This window comes from Lactuca saligna, chromosome 5 (assembly GCF_052625555.1).
Source record: "Lactuca saligna cultivar CGN05327 chromosome 5, ASM5262555v1, whole genome shotgun sequence".
Classification (NCBI taxonomy): domain Eukaryota; kingdom Viridiplantae; phylum Streptophyta; class Magnoliopsida; order Asterales; family Asteraceae; genus Lactuca; species Lactuca saligna.
This window is the reverse complement of record NC_136421.1, coordinates 122,951,999-122,971,156: the sequence shown is the minus strand read 5'-3', so window position 1 is coordinate 122,971,156 and position 19,158 is coordinate 122,951,999. Positions and strand designations below refer to the sequence as shown.

General features: G+C 37.3%; 1 protein-coding gene across 5 annotated transcripts; it reads left to right on the top strand.

Annotated features, from left to right (window-relative positions):
* The first annotated feature begins 207 nt into the window (after positions 1-207).
* On the top strand, positions 208-5,935 carry LOC145048039 (uncharacterized). Of its 5 annotated transcripts, none has more exons than XM_078996437.1 (9): positions 208-728; positions 886-1,042; positions 1,166-1,243; positions 2,367-2,727; positions 2,859-2,971; positions 3,669-3,833; positions 4,067-4,191; positions 4,254-4,322; positions 5,385-5,477. In XM_078996437.1, the coding sequence occupies exons 1-8, from the start codon at positions 649-651 to the stop codon at positions 4,294-4,296; spliced, it is 1,122 nt and encodes a 373-aa protein (XP_078852563.1). In that variant the 5' UTR covers positions 208-648; the 3' UTR covers positions 4,297-4,322; positions 5,385-5,477. The 5 variants fall into 5 exon arrangements, with proteins under 5 accessions (XP_078852563.1, XP_078852562.1, XP_078852565.1 ...); XM_078996439.1 differs by having other exon boundaries at positions 209-728; positions 4,279-4,322; XM_078996435.1 differs by lacking the exon at positions 4,254-4,322 and adding an exon at positions 5,574-5,935 and having other exon boundaries at positions 210-728.
* Positions 5,936-19,158: the final 13,223 nt, after the last annotated feature.

The following is a 19,158-nucleotide window of genomic DNA, read 5'->3' as shown; positions in this document are numbered from 1 at the left end:
CAATACAATAGACAATTTACAAAAAAAAAAAGAGAGAGAGAGAAAGAAAATTTGACATCGTACAGTATTCACCTAAATTAATAGTTTATTACCGAATTTCAAAATTAACCGAGTTTAACTTAAAATCTATCCACACTGATCAAGACTCCACCTTTAGCCTTCTTTTGCACTTACGACACCCTCAACGACCACCCTATAAATCGCAATCATCACTTTATCACAATAAAACCCACAGACAACAACTTCTGTTCATCATCCTTGCGCCGGACGAAACCCCACCTGTTTCTCCCTTTCTCTCTCTATATGTATCTCTATATAGAGTGAGAAAGAGAAAGAAGCACTAAAGCACCATCAATGGACCTTGGGAATTCTTTTAATCCTACAAGAAACAGTGTCATCTTTCTCGACGATTTCTGCCACCACTTTTCTTTCTCTTCATCTTCTTCAGTTTGCTCTTCGATGTCTTTTGGGATTATTTCTAATTTGATGACCGCATCATCATCGTCTTCATCAAACCCTTCTTGTAACCCCATTGGTACCCATTTTACTGCTGAAGAATACAATTGAATAGATAATCTTTTCTATCATCTTTGCTCTGTATTTCACCGCTTGTTTCCTGTAAAGTTTAATCTCTTTCTACCTAAAGAAATGATGTTGCTTGCATCACTATCTGGGGTTTTTCGTCATCAACAAATGAATAGTTCTTCAATTTTTCGGCCTCTTCTAAGGTATTGTTCTTAACTCAAGATTCTATCAAATGGGTTTCCTTCTTTTTGATCGATTTGGTTAATTTTGCAAAATTGGACGAGGGGTTTTGTACTTTTAGTTCAATCGTGTATAAATTGTGCGTTCTTACATGGGTTCGATCTCAATTGCGTTAATCAGGTCCGGAATTGATCGGAATGCTGATAAGAAATCCAGGAACTTTGCCGATTTCACTACTCCGACCACCGTGATCAAGCAAAAGAGGAGGTGGTCACCGATGGCTGCAGCTGCTCCGGTGAAGACCGGTGGTTTTTCTCCTCCCAAATTCTACCAGGAGGTCTGAATTCATGTTTTTTTTTTCCTCATATATTAATACCTTATATCGATTTATTGCATTAAATTCATCCAATTCTTGTTTTTATAGTAAAAATTCCGACTTTATTATCATGAAAAACTTCAGGTTTTGATTGCTGCAAGAGCAAATTTTGCACAGGAGATATCTTTTCAGTCTAAAGACAAAGACATATCCCTTGCTAAGGTGATCTTTTTTCTTTAAAGAACTTTACTTTATCTTAAAATTATTGGCTAGGAGAAAAAGACATTTTTTTCTTGAAAAAATTTAACTTTTCCTTGGTTAGGAGAAAAAGACATTTTTTCATGAAAAAAATATTATCTTTTCCTGTGGCCCCATGCTTTTCTTTCCATAGTGCAAGTAGTTGAATACATCATCATCATCATCATCATCAAAATATGATAAAAATCGGTGTGACGCGGTGTCATGAATTTATAATTTCTTGATTTTTTGCACAATTTTCGGGCAATTGGTAGACTTATAAGGAGAGAAGAGTGGAAGTGGAGTGAAAAATTGGATCTTGTTTCGGCTATTTTTGTTTTATGATTACTTGTTTTTGTTCATATTTGATGGATATTGTAAATTAGACTCAATGATTCATACTCTTTTTATCTTTTTGGGTACATGAAAACCCCCTTTAACTAATTATTCCTAAAATTCCCTACTTTCTCACCGAATTTAGTTTCGAGTCTTTTAGTTGTAATTATTGACGTATCTTTTTAACGGGTCATAGTACTCTATGAGGTTGTTCTGTGTATGACAGATGTTTGTGGGACAAAAATTGTAATTATTTGTCTCATCCAAAAAGGTAGGATCGGGACCTACTCTCAATCTTGTCCGTGAAAATGACATTAAATGCCCTTCCCGTCCTTTTTAGAAGACATGAATTCAGCTTTCTACTGTCATATTCAATGATAAGGAAAGAGAGCATTTATGTCTTTTGCACCGAAGAGAGATCATGAAGGACTCCATGATCTACCTTGTTTCACCTTTTTGGGTTACAAAAAATAGAATTTTCCCCCTTTGACATCCGTTTGCAACCTTTTTCTCTTTTGTCGTGTCCTTTATTGTATTGTATTGTATTGTAGTAGTGTATTGTATTGTAGTAGTGTTTTGTCCTGTTTTGCATAGTATTGTAGTACTATATTATATTGTAGTACTATTTTGTCCTGTCTTGTATTGTGTTGTAGTACTGTTTTTGTATTGTATTGTAGTACTATATTATATTGTAGTACTGTTTTGTCTTGTAATGTCTTCTCTTACATTCCAAAGATTGATTTAATCTAATCGTTTTTTTGAAATTATTTAGTCTTTGCTTCATATTTCTGCCGAAGATGAGGCGTTTATTGCTTTCAATCGCGAAATGGATGCACATTCATTTGAAAATGAACGAAAAGGTGGAAAAGTGTCGCTTGATCTCCATGATCCAAATAAAACAGACTCCATGGTTATGGAAGGAAAGAGAATGGAAGAGTGGTTATCAGAGTTGGATGCCATTGCTAAAGAGGTCGAGGTGGAACTAATTTCAAGAGACATAGGTTGCCATTTGATTGAAGTTTTGGAAGCTGTGAACAAAGTTCTTTTTGAGTCACGAGGCTTCAAAAGATCACTTGTTGTGGATTCCAAATGTTCCTATTTGCATCATGTTTTAAGCTCCAAATGTGGTAGTGGTAAATCCGTAAATCCTTATGCTCTTTCTTTTTCACATAAACTTTTCATTTTAATGAAAGAAAGAAAGAAATGAAAGTACTTCTACATTTCTACTTCCATTGATTTATTTATTAAAACATTTTTTTTGCAGCAATTTTGCTTAGTGTAATCTACATTGAGGTTTGTCGAAGACTAAATTTGACTATTGTTGGATCCCGAGTTGGGGAAGACTTTTTAATCTGGCCCCAAACAGGAAATCCAGAGGTAAGATAACTTCACACTTCATAGTATTTACTGATTTACCCACTTTATATATATAAATTATTTCACTTTTGGACTTTTGCGACAAAGGGCTTACATTTTGGCAGATTTAGTCCCTGCAACAAAGGTTTTACGTTTTTGCAGATTTAGTCCCTTTTGGACCTTTGCCCCAAATGTTTTACATTTTGGCTGATTTAGTCCCTGCAACAAAGGTTTTCCTATTCGACAGATTTAGTCCCTGCAAACAAAGGTTTTACATTTTGACAGATTTAGTCCCTGCAACAAATGTTTTACATTTTGGCAGATTTAGTCCCTGCAACAAAGGTTTTATATTTTGGCAGATTTAGTCCTGCAAAACCTTTTGGCAGATTTAGTCACTGCAACAAAGGCTTTACACTTTGGCAGATTTAGTCCCTGCAATTTTTAAATTTATAAAAAGGTCCCTGTAATTTATTTTTTTCAAAAACAGTCGATATGTGTAAGATTTTGGTATTTTGGAAGGTTTGACCCTTGTGTACAAAACTAATTACAAAAATTGTCCCCTTTGCCTTTTTTACTAAACTGCTTATAATACATAAAAAAAAAAAACCCGACCCCATTGCTTAGCATTGGGTTTTTTTTTTTTTTTTTTTTTTCCTAGTTTTAACTTAAATGCTGGATTGTTAGTGATATTTTACTCACTTTTGATCTTTTTTAACAGGAGCTTTTTAAGGTCAAATCAGGGAACACTTTATTTGGGATTGTTAATGGGCGATGTGTTGAGAACCCAAGGTCAAAGGCATCGGATTTAAACAGCAATTCACTTTTGGGACTTGATATTGCTACAAATCGGGATATTATTGGGATTTATCTCGCTAATTTAATTGTAAGAAATTCACAAAACTTTTTTTTTTATTCTATAGCGTTGAATGCAAATATAGTTAATACGCAATACTAATACGAATACGATGCCATAATAAGAAAAATATTGAAATTGAAATGGTAGAACAGAAGGAATTGAAAATACGATGTTGTGTACATTGCTATTTTTTTGATTTAGTCGGTTTATTTATTTATTTATATATATATTTTTTTAAATTCTTGTTTTTCTCTCGATAGAGGCTTCATTGGAAACGTGCTTCAAGGATGAATCGTGGTTTAATGTTGACTTCTCCACTTAGGCCGGTTGATGATGAAAAGACTGATAGTTCGAGTAAACCCTTGTTACGTCCACAAGATCTTAGGTACACATGTGAAATTACTAATTTGCCCTTAGTATCATGCCACGACTTTCCTAATTATTTAGGCACTTGTTTCTGTTTTCCCTACAGGTTTCAAGATTGACATGAGAATTGAGAGGAGAATTTGTTAAATTGTGATCATTACCCAATAATCTCCCACTTTTTTTTTTTTGACAAATATACAAAAAGGGTTAATTGCAATAAATAGCAGCATACTTTTGGATCATTCTATTTAGGCATTGTACTTTGGAAATTTACCCAAATATAGCAATATTTTCCTAATACAAATGGATTTTCACTGTTATAAATGGGTAGGTATTTTCCAAGTATAATGTCTTAAAAAGAAATTATTATTATTATTATTTTTTCTTTTTAAAGTACTATGGCATTACTAGGTACCTTTTCCAAAGTGAAATGCATTAAAAAAAAAATTAAAAGTAAAATGTTTTAATAGAAATGAATGAAAGTGTTCAAGCTTTAAACTAATTTAAGTGTGCTAAATTAGACCATGAATGACACATTTAATGTTTGTAGTGTAAAGAATTTACATTGTCATTTTATAGAAAATAGACTTAAAAAACGGTGGAAATAATTTGGTTTTGATTTCATTGATTATGACATATGCATATCTACCATACTTTTACTGTTTTCATTGCTTAATAGAAAACTGTTTCTCCTCTTTCAGTTTCTAAGTCTATATTTTTATATATTCTTTTGCATTTAACACTAATACCTCTTCTAATTTCTATGACATCTTCCACTTTCCGATAAACTTACAACTTTTCATCAAACATTAAATATTTACATTATAAATTTTATTCTCGAAATTATAACATTACCAATATAATATTCAGTAATTAAATGTGCACATTTGTAAGTTGTGTTTGTTACGTTGTACAAGACTAACAAAATTTCTAGAATTACTCTCATTATTCTAATGATGAGGATAAGGAGGGCATTCACGTCTTTTGTACAAACAAGAGATCGATATTGAATCCCTATACCATCTTTTTAGATGGGACAAATTGCAATTTTGTCCTATTAACATCAGTCTGAGTCCAAGTCCACTGTATACCAAACACAGTCCAACCTGTTTTGTTCTGTTTTGTCTTGTCCTCCTTATCATAACATGAACTTGTGCTCTAAATGAGTCATTTTCTTGTGTTTGGCATGTGGAATCTTTTCTTTTGGCCTAGGCTGGCTATCATGGCATCCGAGAGATTGCTTATATTGCAGCCACATAATTGGGCTTTGAGGAGAGATCATGGCATGATGTTGTATTTCAGTAGGTATGATGACATCATCTAATATATATATAGTGTTCTCTTTTCTACACTCTATTTGTTTTCTCAAGTTTTTTTTTTTAATTTTTTATGAATGTTTAGGGATTATGGAGAAGCAGTTCAAGAACTAAGCATTTGCATGGCTTTTGCACCAGAAGAAGAGGCTGAAATCTTGGAACCGTTTGTGGAGAAGTTGCATTTGTTGAGGCTTGAATCGTCTTGGAAATCGTTGGGGCAAAAAGGTCATTTGACAGTCACTTGAAAACGTTTCTGTGTTGTTTGTTTGTGGAATATTTATAGTCGTATCTCTTTGACTTTTGAACACTTGACTTAAGAAGTTAAATCTTGTAGGTGTAGGCTTGTTTAACCTTGTAATCTGTTAGGCTTCTACTCTACTTTGACTTTTGAATCATGTTTCCTTTGGTCCTCTAAATCAATATAATATATTATAGCATTTTATACAAGCTTATGAATTACAATAACCAAATCAAGATATACTTGGCTTGAGCCACGTGTCACACTCACACTCAAATCAACAAGGCGCTTTTTCTACGATAAATTTTATTAAAATTAACATAAAGTTGGTTTGGTTAGGGTGATGGGAGATCGAACAAGACAATGTTACCATAATATAACAAACGAAGGGATTTTGACACATCATCCAATCATCTTCTTCATATGCATCGACTCTTGCTTCTCAATTATAGCTACTAGTGTTATACTATAGGTTATTATGATATAATTTCCATCTAAATAAACACTCTTGCCTGTTGCAATCGCTACTAGTGTTATACTATAATTCGTTATGGTATCTTTTAGACTTTCTAAGAGTGTTTTAATAGTAAAAGTAATTATAATAAATTAAGATTTTGTATTAAAAAATGTTATTAAATTTTTTTAGTGAAACTTGGGTTAAAAGTGAATAAATAGAAGATTTAGTGTTGACTTCATGGTTAACCAATCTAAACAGATTTGGACCATTCATTAGTTTATGATGGGAAGGAAACGTTTAGGTATGATTTAAATGTCTAGTTGTTTTCTTGTTTAAAGTGGTGGTCAAAGTAGAAACAACTAGAAAGTTAAGGAGTTGATGTGTTTGATGGACATAAACTAAGAGTTAGTTCATTTTTTTTCACACCTCATTTCTACCCAAACAAGCTTGAGAGAGATCTAGAGAGGGGAATGATCAATTTTCAGCCTCGGAGCACGATTGGAGTGTGATTAAAGGTGAAACTAAAGATTATTAGTTGGAATAATTTACTAAAGGCGTTAAAGGAGGTAAAATCCTACTTATGTTCTTCGACTCTTCAAGTTAGGGTTTATAATTTGGATCAGTTTTAAGTTATGATGTTAGTTTGATAATAGATGATAAGTTCAAGCTCAATGTTACCATTAAACCATCAATCTCTTTAACGGAGAGTGTAGAGAAGAAAACCATGTGGCTCCCTAACCGAGTTTAACGAGGTCAGTTCAAGAGAAAACCGATTTCAATCAGGCCAGTATAACCAGAATGTTGCATGTATAAAATATAACACCCAATTTTCAGGTACCTTTTCTCCATGCTTTTAAAATTTTATATTTTGGAAAATGTGGCTCTACGTGGGGAATACCTAGCCAAGTTACGCAAGGTGTAATCCATTACTTGGACACAGGGACTTAATACCCTACGCGGGGCATAACTGCACAGGGTGAAAACCCTAATTTTAGGGTCTTGGACCCTATTTAAGGACCTTAATCTCACTGGGACCCTTTTTACCAACAACCTCCATCCTCTTCAGCACATAGAATGGAATCTTAATCCCTTAGAACAACTTTTAAGCCTTTTTGTGTGTTTCGGTGTATCTTGAAGAATGAGAAGCTCAATCTTGAGGATTTGTTAAAGCCGAAGCTTGTGGATCACGAACGTACATTTCATTTCTAACCCCAGGAGGTATAAAGCTCGAAACTTGCTCATTCACGTGTTAGATCTCATTAGATCCATGTTTTAGTCAACCTTTTGTCCCATAATCTTGAGTCTTGTGAGTAGAAGCTACTCCATACCTTAGGGTTGTTAGTTTTTGTTGTTTACAAGTTATTAAGACATAAATCTGCAATCTTGGTTCCTACCTTTCATCCATGCAAGAGATTTTGGTCATTAGATGAGGTTAGGAAGCCATGGTTTGGCTTGGAGCTCCATGTAGTGATGCAAAGGCATAAAGTCATCAACTATATAATTTTAGCAGGTTATTGGGACCAGATCTGAGCCTTTGATGACTTGTCTTTACGAATTAAGAACTGGAAATGAAGAGGACTTAACAACCCAATATGTGGGGCGTAATCTGATCTACCCCAGTGTAGCACCTGCTTTCTTGAATTAGAATCTACATCCTGTGTAGAGTGAGAGGCACGGAGCACGTAAGTCAACAAGGGTTGACCGTCAACTTTTTGACCAGTTTGACTTTTGGTCAACTGTGAGGGGTTAAGGACTTGGAAGGGAAAAATGGTCTTTTTCCCAAATGAGGGTTTATTGTGATATCTAGACGTTTTGAGTTGGGATTTATCTCGAATTGCTAATTAGGGTTTGGTTTTGGTTATCTTAGTAGGAGAGACTTCAGCACCAACAACCCGAGTGTGAGAGTTATTCGTGGCCGATTGAGGTGAGTCTCTTCACTGTACTCGTGGGTCGAAGGCACCAATGTCGACCCACTATATCATGTATGTAACATGTCAGAAGTCGTCGTGATTCTTGTTGGTATGATCGTATGCTTATGTGTAAGGGGTGAAATAAAACTAAGGATGAAATAAGGCCATTCATTATGTATTTGATGTCCCTTATTGATATGCATGTATGTTATTTGTATGTTAGATGAAATAGACCAGTGGTGAAATAGACCCGTTCATTTGAAAAATACTGATTGAGTTGAAATAGACTCAGAGGTGAAATAGAACTGGCTGTGAAATAGACCCGTGCGTTTAAAATATACCGATTGAATTGAAATAGACTCGGGGGTGAAATAGATCCGTACATCTTTGAGCTGATTTGTATGTATGGTATGAGATATTTTAGGGAACTCACTAAGCTTTATGCTTACGGTTTATGTTTATAGTTTTAGGTATTTTCGGTTCCAAGTGGAAGAGTTCGACATGATTGTACCACATCTACTAGTATTCCACATTATTTGATTAGCTTGTACTTTGATGATTGTATGGCATATTTTATACTAAGATGGTTTTGAAACTAAATGAATGGTTGTTTTGATTGATTTAAAAGAAAATTTTTACTTAGAATTTCTAGGATGTTTCATAAAACTTGGTTGTGAAAGGATAGAGTGTAATAACATGTTATTTCAAGTCAATATAATGACCTAAAGTCAAGTATTGTAACCTATTTTGAGATAATAAAAATAGTGTCAAAATTGAAATATTCACAAACCTCAATTGGTGTAGATAAAGCGGTAGATATTATATCAAGGTTTTCAAAAATATAAAGAACACTAAAATCCGAGTTATAACGAAGAAGTTATGACCAATCAAAGATTCACGATAAATACTGTAAAACACTGTTAAGCGTAAAATGCGACAGTTCAATAAAATACTTTTTAGCCTTAGGTATCTAAATGAAAGTCGTAGATATATTTAAACCCTAAACATATATAAAAAGAACGTCCAAATCTGACTTCGTATGAGGAAGTTGTGATTTTTCTAAGTTTCGGATATAGTAGTAGACTACTAAAAACTCAAAATAGAGTTCGAGCGACTTTTAGCCAACGCAATCTAAATGAGAATCAAAGATCACGACAATAGTAGTACAACGGTAAAAGGATAGGTGAAAACGGATGTCAGATGAAGAAGTTATGGATTTATGACAGAGTTTTCCTGTCCCGACCAACTAAAAATAATATAATAAAAATTAAAGTCAAAATTAGCTGATGGGGTCTAAACGAGAGTTGTAGAGCATAATCTCACCTACGTATGGATATAAAGAACATCGAAAACGGAGCTCGAATGCAAAAGATATGAGTTTCTGAAGTTCGGGGCACGAACCCCAACCCCGTGTCAGAGTTCACGATGCGAACTCAGTGGTGACATCTTCTGGAGCCTGACAGACTGAACATCGCGACTACGCACCTGATGACGTCCAAGTTCACAACGTGAAATGATGGTTCACAACGTGAAATCTGAATTTTTAGCCCTATAAATAGAAACTGAAGGCTACCGATTTAGGTTGCTAATTCCTTCACTCTCTCACTCCCTATACCCTCTCTAGCTGTCTTCAAGTACCTATGAAGCCATCGGTAACACCCCTAACACACGACGTAAGTCCCGAAGCCCCGAAGTCTCCAAGAAAAACATTCTTTCTAGTCGAAATGTTGTCCGAGTAAAGCATCATTTTCATCAACTCGTCACTTCTACCAAGTGAGTCCATACCCCTAACTTATCTTTTTATGATTTAAAAATGATTTTATGGGGGGGGGGGGGGTGGATACAAGTAGAAAACATTATAGTTATCGAATCAATCACATGTGATTTATAACTATCAAAACAAGTGGATCACTTATATTGCAAACCGTGTTATCAAACAAACTATTTCAAAACATTTTATAAACTGACATCAAGTCAACTATAACCATTCAAATGGTTAAAACTCTTTTATATGCTAAACTATTTATTAAAACCCTTTTTAAACTTATATATTGTCAAAATCATGTTTATATAGATATAGTTATATAAGTAAGGTTGAAAGGGCGTAGGACTGATAACTCGCTTTATTTCCTGTTCCTTGTTTGGTTGTGGACTTAGGGTATCTGGTTGTTTGTTAGAGTGTTGTTTGAATCTTAGTCATATATTATGTATATGGATATAGATATAAAAGCTTTTATCTCAGTTCAACACCTTTGGGTAGCAATGGTGTACAAACATACAAAGTCATTCAAACAACATTACTAGTAAACTATAATAGGTATAGTCTAGAGGTTTACTACTCACTATTTCTAAGAACAATGAAACATACAAGACTCAGTTCATACATGAGTTAGTTCAAACATACTATAAAGAGAAACAGAAAGAACATACTATAATGAGAAACAAGGAGGAACATACTATACACTATACATAGAGAACACACAATACACTAGAACAGATAGAGCATACTATACAAATACAAGAATACTATAACATTAATGTGAGCCATTAATTCATGGCATGACAATATGCAACCGTGTCACGTTTTGTAACCAGAGTCTTGTAGAGGGAGAGCATGAGTTTGTGTATAGATCTATACAGGATTGACCATCCTACACATTGCGGCTAGCTACAGTGAGACGTGCAGGTCTATGGGTGACGAATGGCATACCATTTCGACGTCTTTGATTGTCATGTTTTACTAGTCAATCAAGTATGGTTATAATCATATCACATTTTGCCTTAATTAAACAAACTGGTTTAAGGTAGTTAGTACATCGGTAGTTACTTATATACAATACTACAATACTATAGTACATCTTTATTTTCCCATTGCATTCACAATGTGATCTTCTCACATAAACGGTAATGTAAACTATATTTTGGTAATGATAGTCATACTTGGGAAAAATACTCACTTTTACAAAAAGAACAAACATTCAGAACGGTCGGGTCTTAGTAGAAAGCTACATTTCAAGTAGAAAATATAGGATTTTCTAGGAGATACAAAGCATCAGAATCCTTATTTTCCCATTGCATTCACAATGTGATTGTTGTATGCTAGATTAGGGTTTGTAAGTCTTGGACAATTGTTGCATGTAAAAATAGAAAAACTAGATCCAAGCATTAGGGTTTGATTGAATACCATAGGAATGTTGTTTTGCTGATAACCCAATAGTGGTACCAGAGACTAGATCGTTTCTATTTTGTATTTGTTGCATAGATAATTTGTTCAAGCTCAAAATTCGAAAATTTCAACCTCTGACAAATGGACTCGTCGAGTCACCAGATGAACTCGACGAGTCGGCTCGTCCGGTGGCTGATTTTTCGGGATTTTGACTAAATTTGACTTGGGATGATTACCAAAATGATTTTGAATGATAAAACTCGATTTTTTCATTATGGTATTGATTATCCTAATTCAATTGAAGGATAACTATAAAAAATAAGATAATTACTTGTTTTATAAAATAAACTTAATTATTTATATTTTTGATTTGAATTATCTTGTAAAGGAAAATATTAGGTCAAATTATGTGATAAATATTAATACTATGATTAATTAATAATTTTCAAATTTGATCTAAAAGATGTTTTGAATAATGATAAGTTTCTTGTAGGTTAAGTTTAGTTACTAATAATGTATGAACAATGATCATTATTTTAATCATGTTGATTTGCTTTCTTGTAGGCAGTGTTGTAAAACTCACCGAGTTGGCCGATTACTCCTCCGAGTACTCGCTACTCCCCCTTTTGCCGAGGCGAGTTACATAATCCGAGTACTCCCCGATCGTCCCCTTACGAACTGAGTAGTGTTGTGAAATTCGGTCAACTCGGTGATTAATATGTATAATATACTTAATGATTTATGATTTAACACACACACATGTGATTATTACTACATATATATCTTAAATTTTCAGTAATTATTCACGAAGTGAGAACCTTATGTGTTTTTCATGTTTTGTGTATTTATATGTATCCAATTTTGTTATATTTTTCAATCAACTTATGATTTTATCTTATGATTTGATATATATAATTTCCCTAAAAATATTTCTACACAAATTTCCAAATCCGAGTACTCGCTACTCGGTAGTCGGCCGAACAGGTACCGAGTAACGAGTTCTACAACCTTGCTTGTAGGTTAAGTTTAGTTATTTTCTTTCATTGCTTCTAATGTGGTGTATGAAATCGCCCTAGCAATGGGACCCTAAAGGTTGAGATGTGAAATGCCACACATGAGGTCTAGTGTTCACACCCGGGCATGCTTAAAATATCGCTAGTGTTCCACGATTGACTTCTCACGTGGGCCTTGGGGCAGGTTGACATGGGCTGGTCAGAAGCTGCCCAAAATTTCGCTAGTGTTCCGCAATTACCTTTCACACTCGACCCGATTTTTCATTTTCAGTTGATTTACATAGTTAACAAAGAATTTATGGGTTTTTCGGATAGTGATCTTGGTGGAGATGTCGTGGACGATAAAAAGCACAAGTGGTATGGTTTTTCTATCTTGCAAAATGCGTTATCATGTGGCAATAGCAAAAACAAAAGACTATGGCATTGTCAACTTTTGAAGCATAATTTTTGGCAGCTACGACGAAGGCTTGCCAAGCCATTTGTTTGGCTAATTTGTTGGGTGAAATGAATGTATAAAGGAGAACTGGTAAAACGTTTCGTCGATAACAGACCAACAACTAATGGGAGAAGTAAACATAAAAATACAAAGTTTCATTTCATTTGTGAATGTATGGAGATGGACAAATCATTGTGGAGATCTTTTCCTCAAAAGAGCAAACTGCAAACATACTTACTACACTACAAGAAACCTTGGCATTACCAGCGACGCCTTTAGCAGTGACATGGGTCAATAGCGGCGACATGTAATTGATGCGTTACATGTCGCCGCTAAAGGCGTTGCCGGTAATACTCGCAAACGGCGATCCGCATCAACTTACCCCCATTCGTCCGATTTGTTTTCAATCCAATGGTTGTACAGGAAAGCGAAAATGCGCTGACTTTTCCCTCCAAGGTGTCGCCGCTATTGCCCTATTTTCGCCGCTAATACCCTAGCGTCGCTGCTATTGCCTGTCGCCGCTAATGCCAAGCGCAGAGAACCCCCTTCCAGTTCCCTTTTCTGCGACATTTCTGGTGTTTCTTTGCTTCTCTCGCTCTCGTTTCTTTTTACTGCTTCTCAAAAAATATTGGACCAGTCAATTAAGTGGAGGAACAACAAGACCGCCACTCCTTCCCCCGTTACCGGCTACCATTGAGCTCATTTCCAAAATTGCCCACATTTAAGGTCAAATTCCTCCTATTTACTATCATTTTTCTGTTTTGGATGATCAATTGGTTTGATTATGTCGGAAATTACCTCTTCAATTGGTGTTATATTACTGATAAACACAAGACCCATTCGTATTTTTTTTCTTGCTTATTATCTGTTCATGAATATATAAATTGATGCTATATGTGGATAATTGCCTCTTGAATTGTTATTAGATCACCTATAAACACAAGACCATTAGTATTTTTTTCTTGCTTTTGTGCTTGCTTCTTGCGGATCGATGAGGAAGAAGCAGGAGGTATCAAACCTCCTGATTTAACCAAACTCTATTACAAAGTATATATGATCAGCCCCTCAACTTTTGATTTGTACGGTTTTCGTCCCTTGCTCTAAAAAATAATTAGAAGTCTAGTCTTAAACAAAGAAACTTCAATTAAAATCTTCAAAGTTTATCCTATTGAAATTTGGCATGTTTTTGTAATTTTTGTTTATACCACATAGGCTTAAAAATGAAATTTGGCACGTTTTCGTAATTTTTGTTTATACCACATTGGCTTAAAAATAAAATTTGTGTATGTTTTTGTAATTTTTGTTTATACCACATTGGCATGAAATTGAAATTGGATATTGAAATTGGATGTGTATATATATATATATATATATATATATATATATATATATATATATATATATATATATATATATATATATATATATATATATATATATATATATGCATTTGTTTGATTTCGTTTAATTAGAAAATCAAATTAACTTATCTTTAGAATCAAATTAAGTTACCTTTATAAAATCAAATTAAAACAATTATAAAACCAACTTAATAGTAAGATACATTTAGTGACTTAATGTTGGTCATTACAACTTTATCTTAATTAGGTTATTAATAGCAACATACTTCTAGTAACTGTAACGCTCTAAAAATTTTCAACCAATTTAAACTTTTTAAAAACAACCCAATTTTATTAATTCATTACAAAAAGGTTTTCAATACTTTTATTATCAGAGTATTTCTCAGAACCATAATATAACACACAAACATGAGGAGCGTTACGATCATGCCTTTGCCTTGTCACGGTCTCCTGAAGTACCTGAAACATTTAAACCACAACTGTAAGCCCGAAAGCTTAGTAAGATACCCCCAAAATACCAACCACATATACCATACACATAACATGCCATATCATAACAGAACACAGAACAACCATGCACTTCGGGTCTACTGTGTGATTGGTCCGCTGTACCGGGCCTTCAGTCCACCTGGCCCACCCTCCAAGTCTAGCCATATACATCGAGTCTGCAGTGTGATTGGTCCGCCCGCACCAGGCCTTCAATCCACCTGGTCTACTCCCTGAGTCTACAATATGACTGGTCCGCCCGCACCGGGACTTCAGTCGGTCTGGTCCACTCTCCGAGCCTCGGCACATCTGGTGCGTCCCCTTGGGGCCTTCAGCCTTTCCTGACCGCTCGCCGAGCCTTCGGGATAACCGGTCCGCCCTGGGTATGTTGACCTACAACACAAAGTAGGACCCGCCTCAACCCAACCCCAATCTGACAACCATGTGCAAATAAACATATAATCATATAACAATCCACATCCAATCAAACCGATCTAGCAAATCACATAACACAACATCATTGTAACACCGTGATTTTCAAGACAAAAATTTTTATTTAAATAATCAATTTAATATTAATACACTTGTTTAAAACCTCATTCATAGTTGATTTACAAAACATAGTTTCATTTTCGGTTAAATAGAAAACCAGGATCCTCCAAAACACAACTCTTTCTTCGGTGTGTACAATCGAACCGTTGCCATCCCGCGTTACTGTAAGAACCTGAAACAACATAACATAAACAACGTAAGCACGAAGCTTAGTGAGTTCCCCCAATATACACCTTACGCACGTATGCCTTTCCAGGCCCTGACCTTCCGGTCTACTGCACAATGCCTTCCGGCCCATGAGATAATCGCCTTCCGGCCCATAAGATATTTGCCTTCCGGCCCATAAGATAATTGCCTTCCGGCCCGTAAGATAATTGCCTTCCGGCCCATAAAATAATTGCCTTCCGGCCCATACACATATATAACACATAATACAATTACTCTAACACATAAAGCACATATATCATATATCAACCTGCCTTCCAGCCCGTAACATACGCTAACACATAAAGCACATATATCACATATCATACCTGACCTTTCTGTCACATAATACTTTGCCTTCCGGCCCATATAACATACATATCACGCGTAGCTACTAACTTCCTTTTACAGTATGAATACATAACGCATAACATGTTCGACCTTCCGGTCACACAATCAAACCCTTCCGGGTACAGTATAGTGAGAAGACTCACCTCGCGGACACTGGAAGATAGCAACTCCTGAAATCCCTTGCACTTGATCCTCCGAGCTACAAGCTCCCTGTAACATCATATATCTCTTATTAACACTTCTATCTTCCACGTTAACTGACCCTAAGAAATCACACCGGTCGTCTCTGGTCAACAGTCCATTGTCAGCTCGACTGGACTCGGCGAGTTCCCTAGCGACTCGGCGAGTCTGGTCGTCCTTCATTCCTCTAAAATTTCCCTTCTACTCGTCGAGTATCCTCTTTGACTCGACGAGTTACTCCTGGAAGAATCGCGGGGCCACCCCGACTCTACTCGCCGAGTCTGAAGAACAAACTCGGCGAGTCCCAGTGAATCTTCAAGCTACTCGCCGAGTCTGCTCATCCGACTCGGCGAGTCCACGCCATGCAGTCGATCGAACTGCTTCCTGAGATACATATTTTCCCGAATATACAAACATGGGTCCTTCTGGACCTCTAAGGGTCCTAATACAAGGTTATAAACGTTGAATAACAACACAACAATCCATCTAGACTCCAAATGGGTTCCATAAACCCTAAATCTATATACACATCAATCACAGGAGAATGTAATCCGAGTTATTACCTGAATGATGTACCTTCCATGTCCCCAAACTTCAGAACTCGAACTCCCTGCAGTTCCTTTAACTAAAACCCTTCTCCTCCTTGCACAACAATTCCTTCAAGGTCACCCATGGCCTTCAAGCTTGCTCTAGACGCCTCAGTCGTTTAGGGTTCTCTTCAATCGGCCAAAAGACGTGAAATGACGACATAACAACCCTTATATACGACCCAATACGAAACGGCTAGGGTTTCCGCTGAACAGCGTCGACTCGCCGAGTCCATACCTGGACTCGTCGAGTCCAGTCGCGAACCCGCGACCAAATCTGCGACCCTACTCGGCGAGTCTGGCTCCAACTCACCGAGTCTCCCCTTTAAAACACCCCAAAATGCAATTTAACAATACTTGAGATTTTGGGCTGTTACAATTCTCCCCCACTAGAATTAGACTTCGCCCTCGAAGTCTCACTCTGAAAATAGTTCTGGATGCTGCTCCCGCATCACACGTTTCGGCTTCCCTAAACACTTCCGATATCTTCCGAGGTTTCCACTGAATCAATACTAGAGGTACCTCCTTGTTCCTCAGAAACTTGATCTTCCGATCCTTGATGGCCACTGGCCTCTTGGCGTAACACAGGCTCGCATCCACCTAATCGTTCTCTAGTAGAACCACTGCTGACTCATCTGCTATACCCCTCTTCAATTGCGACACCTAAAAGTGTCGTGGATCCATCCCAATTCCGTTGGCAGCTCCAACCGGTAGGCCACCTTTCCTACCTTCGCACCTTCACGCAAAGACCCAACATACCGGGGCTCCCACTTACCCCTCTTCCTAGATCGAAACACCCCTTCCCAGGGAGAGACCGTCAGGAATACGAAGTCGCCGACCTGAAACACATGCTCGCAACGGAGTCTGTCTGCATAACCTTCCTGTCAACTCTAAACGATCTTTAACCTCTGATTAACCTGATGCATCTGCTCTGTCGACCAAAACACGATCGATGCACTGTCCACCACTTCCTGCAACCGAGAATTACCCAAGACGCGACTCTGCTCTAAATCTCAATGATCACACGACTCATAAGGCTTATGAAACTCTGAATCACCGGTTCCCCGATCCTAAGCCCACTTTATCCATATCGGAACAACTGAGGGACCCATTCTCAATCTTAGGGCAACTCTCACAAGTTCTCTTCCTGCAAACACCTACCCTGGCTGCATTAGCCCCAACATACCTTTCCCTTCCCTCACTTAGTGAAACCCGCTTGACAACCTTGACACTACTCCCTGTATCACACATGCACTGGATCTGCTCGCAAGGACTCTCGAGTCCATGCATTACCTTTCCTCAACGAACGAGATTCCGACATCACCTTCCATGCAACAGCTCAAAGGGCGGCATACTAATGCACTAATGATGGCTGTCGATATGGGACAACACAACCAAGGATCAACACGTGTCGCGGCTTCCTCCGAAATCTAATGCACATGCCCGAAGCATTTCTTCGAGCGTCTGGATCGTTTACTCTCTCCAAAGTGTCCTTCGATGTCATCATGATAGGCTCATTTCTCATATTCCTCTTCAAGACTGAGTACCAGATCAACTTTTGGCTCCACATCTGAGCCCCTAACGGTCACCCATATCGCGATCCAAATATTCCACTGACTTTTCTCCCCGTGACCACTATCCCGACCCAGTGACACGTAAGTCACAAAATCTTCTTTTCCTCGTGAGAGAAAATACAATCCCACCGAGGATCGTTTCAACTCTAATCTCTGGTTTCTGCTGTGCCTCTTCCTTGCGTATCTCCCCGCATCCCCCGACAGAGACGAAGACCCCCGTCTCGCCCCTGACTCAACATCCAAGCTCCAAAGACTCAATATCAGGGCTACCCAAACTCGAAACTCTTCCACCTCATACGCTGCTCGAAAATATTCCAACATAAAAATTCTCTTGCCACCCAGTGAGTACTGCAACTCCACGCAGCATCACAACACCCTCTGACTAGTGAATATTGCGACTCGAACATCCACCACAGACTATGGAGGCAATCAACATAACGAACGCCCATCTTGCGAAAATCCACCCTCTCAAATAATCTCCCTGAATGCCCATACTCGAAGACTCCGACTAAATCCGCAGATACTTGATATGCCACACGTCGATTCAATTCAGGATTCCCGAATAACTCCAAAATAAGGATTACCACCACTGATCTCCTGCCCCAAACATCATGTAGACACAAAGTACATTCCTCCTGAACCCCATAATTAAATCTATATTTTCCCCGCCTTACAACCTTGGTGCATCTAATTTCTCGATTGGAATGCGAGATAACGCTGACGTACGAAATACGCTGATAATTTCCCAGATCCCTTTTTCCCGACACTCAGAATCCAAACAAGGATACACATACCGACTCCGGGAGTTGGCTGCCCGATCATTCTCTATTTCTTGCAACAACACCAATCACATGTCATGAGTACGTTCGTTCTCCTCTTCAAGTACTTCCCGCATTAACTCACCCTGACCCCTTAACTCGATCATCGACACCTCTGGTCTCATGATTTCCTACTGCATCTCTATACTCCACTTATAACTACTCTTGGCAATTCTTTGTTTTCTACGTACTGCACCCGGTTCTCCCCCACTAGGGTTCGAACCGTCACTAGTTAGCATACCATCAACCCACGACTATCTTCCACCAGCGAAATCGTACCTGCTCCAGGAAAGTGCTATGCGACGCCCAATAGTCCCTCCCCTTATGAAGTCACACA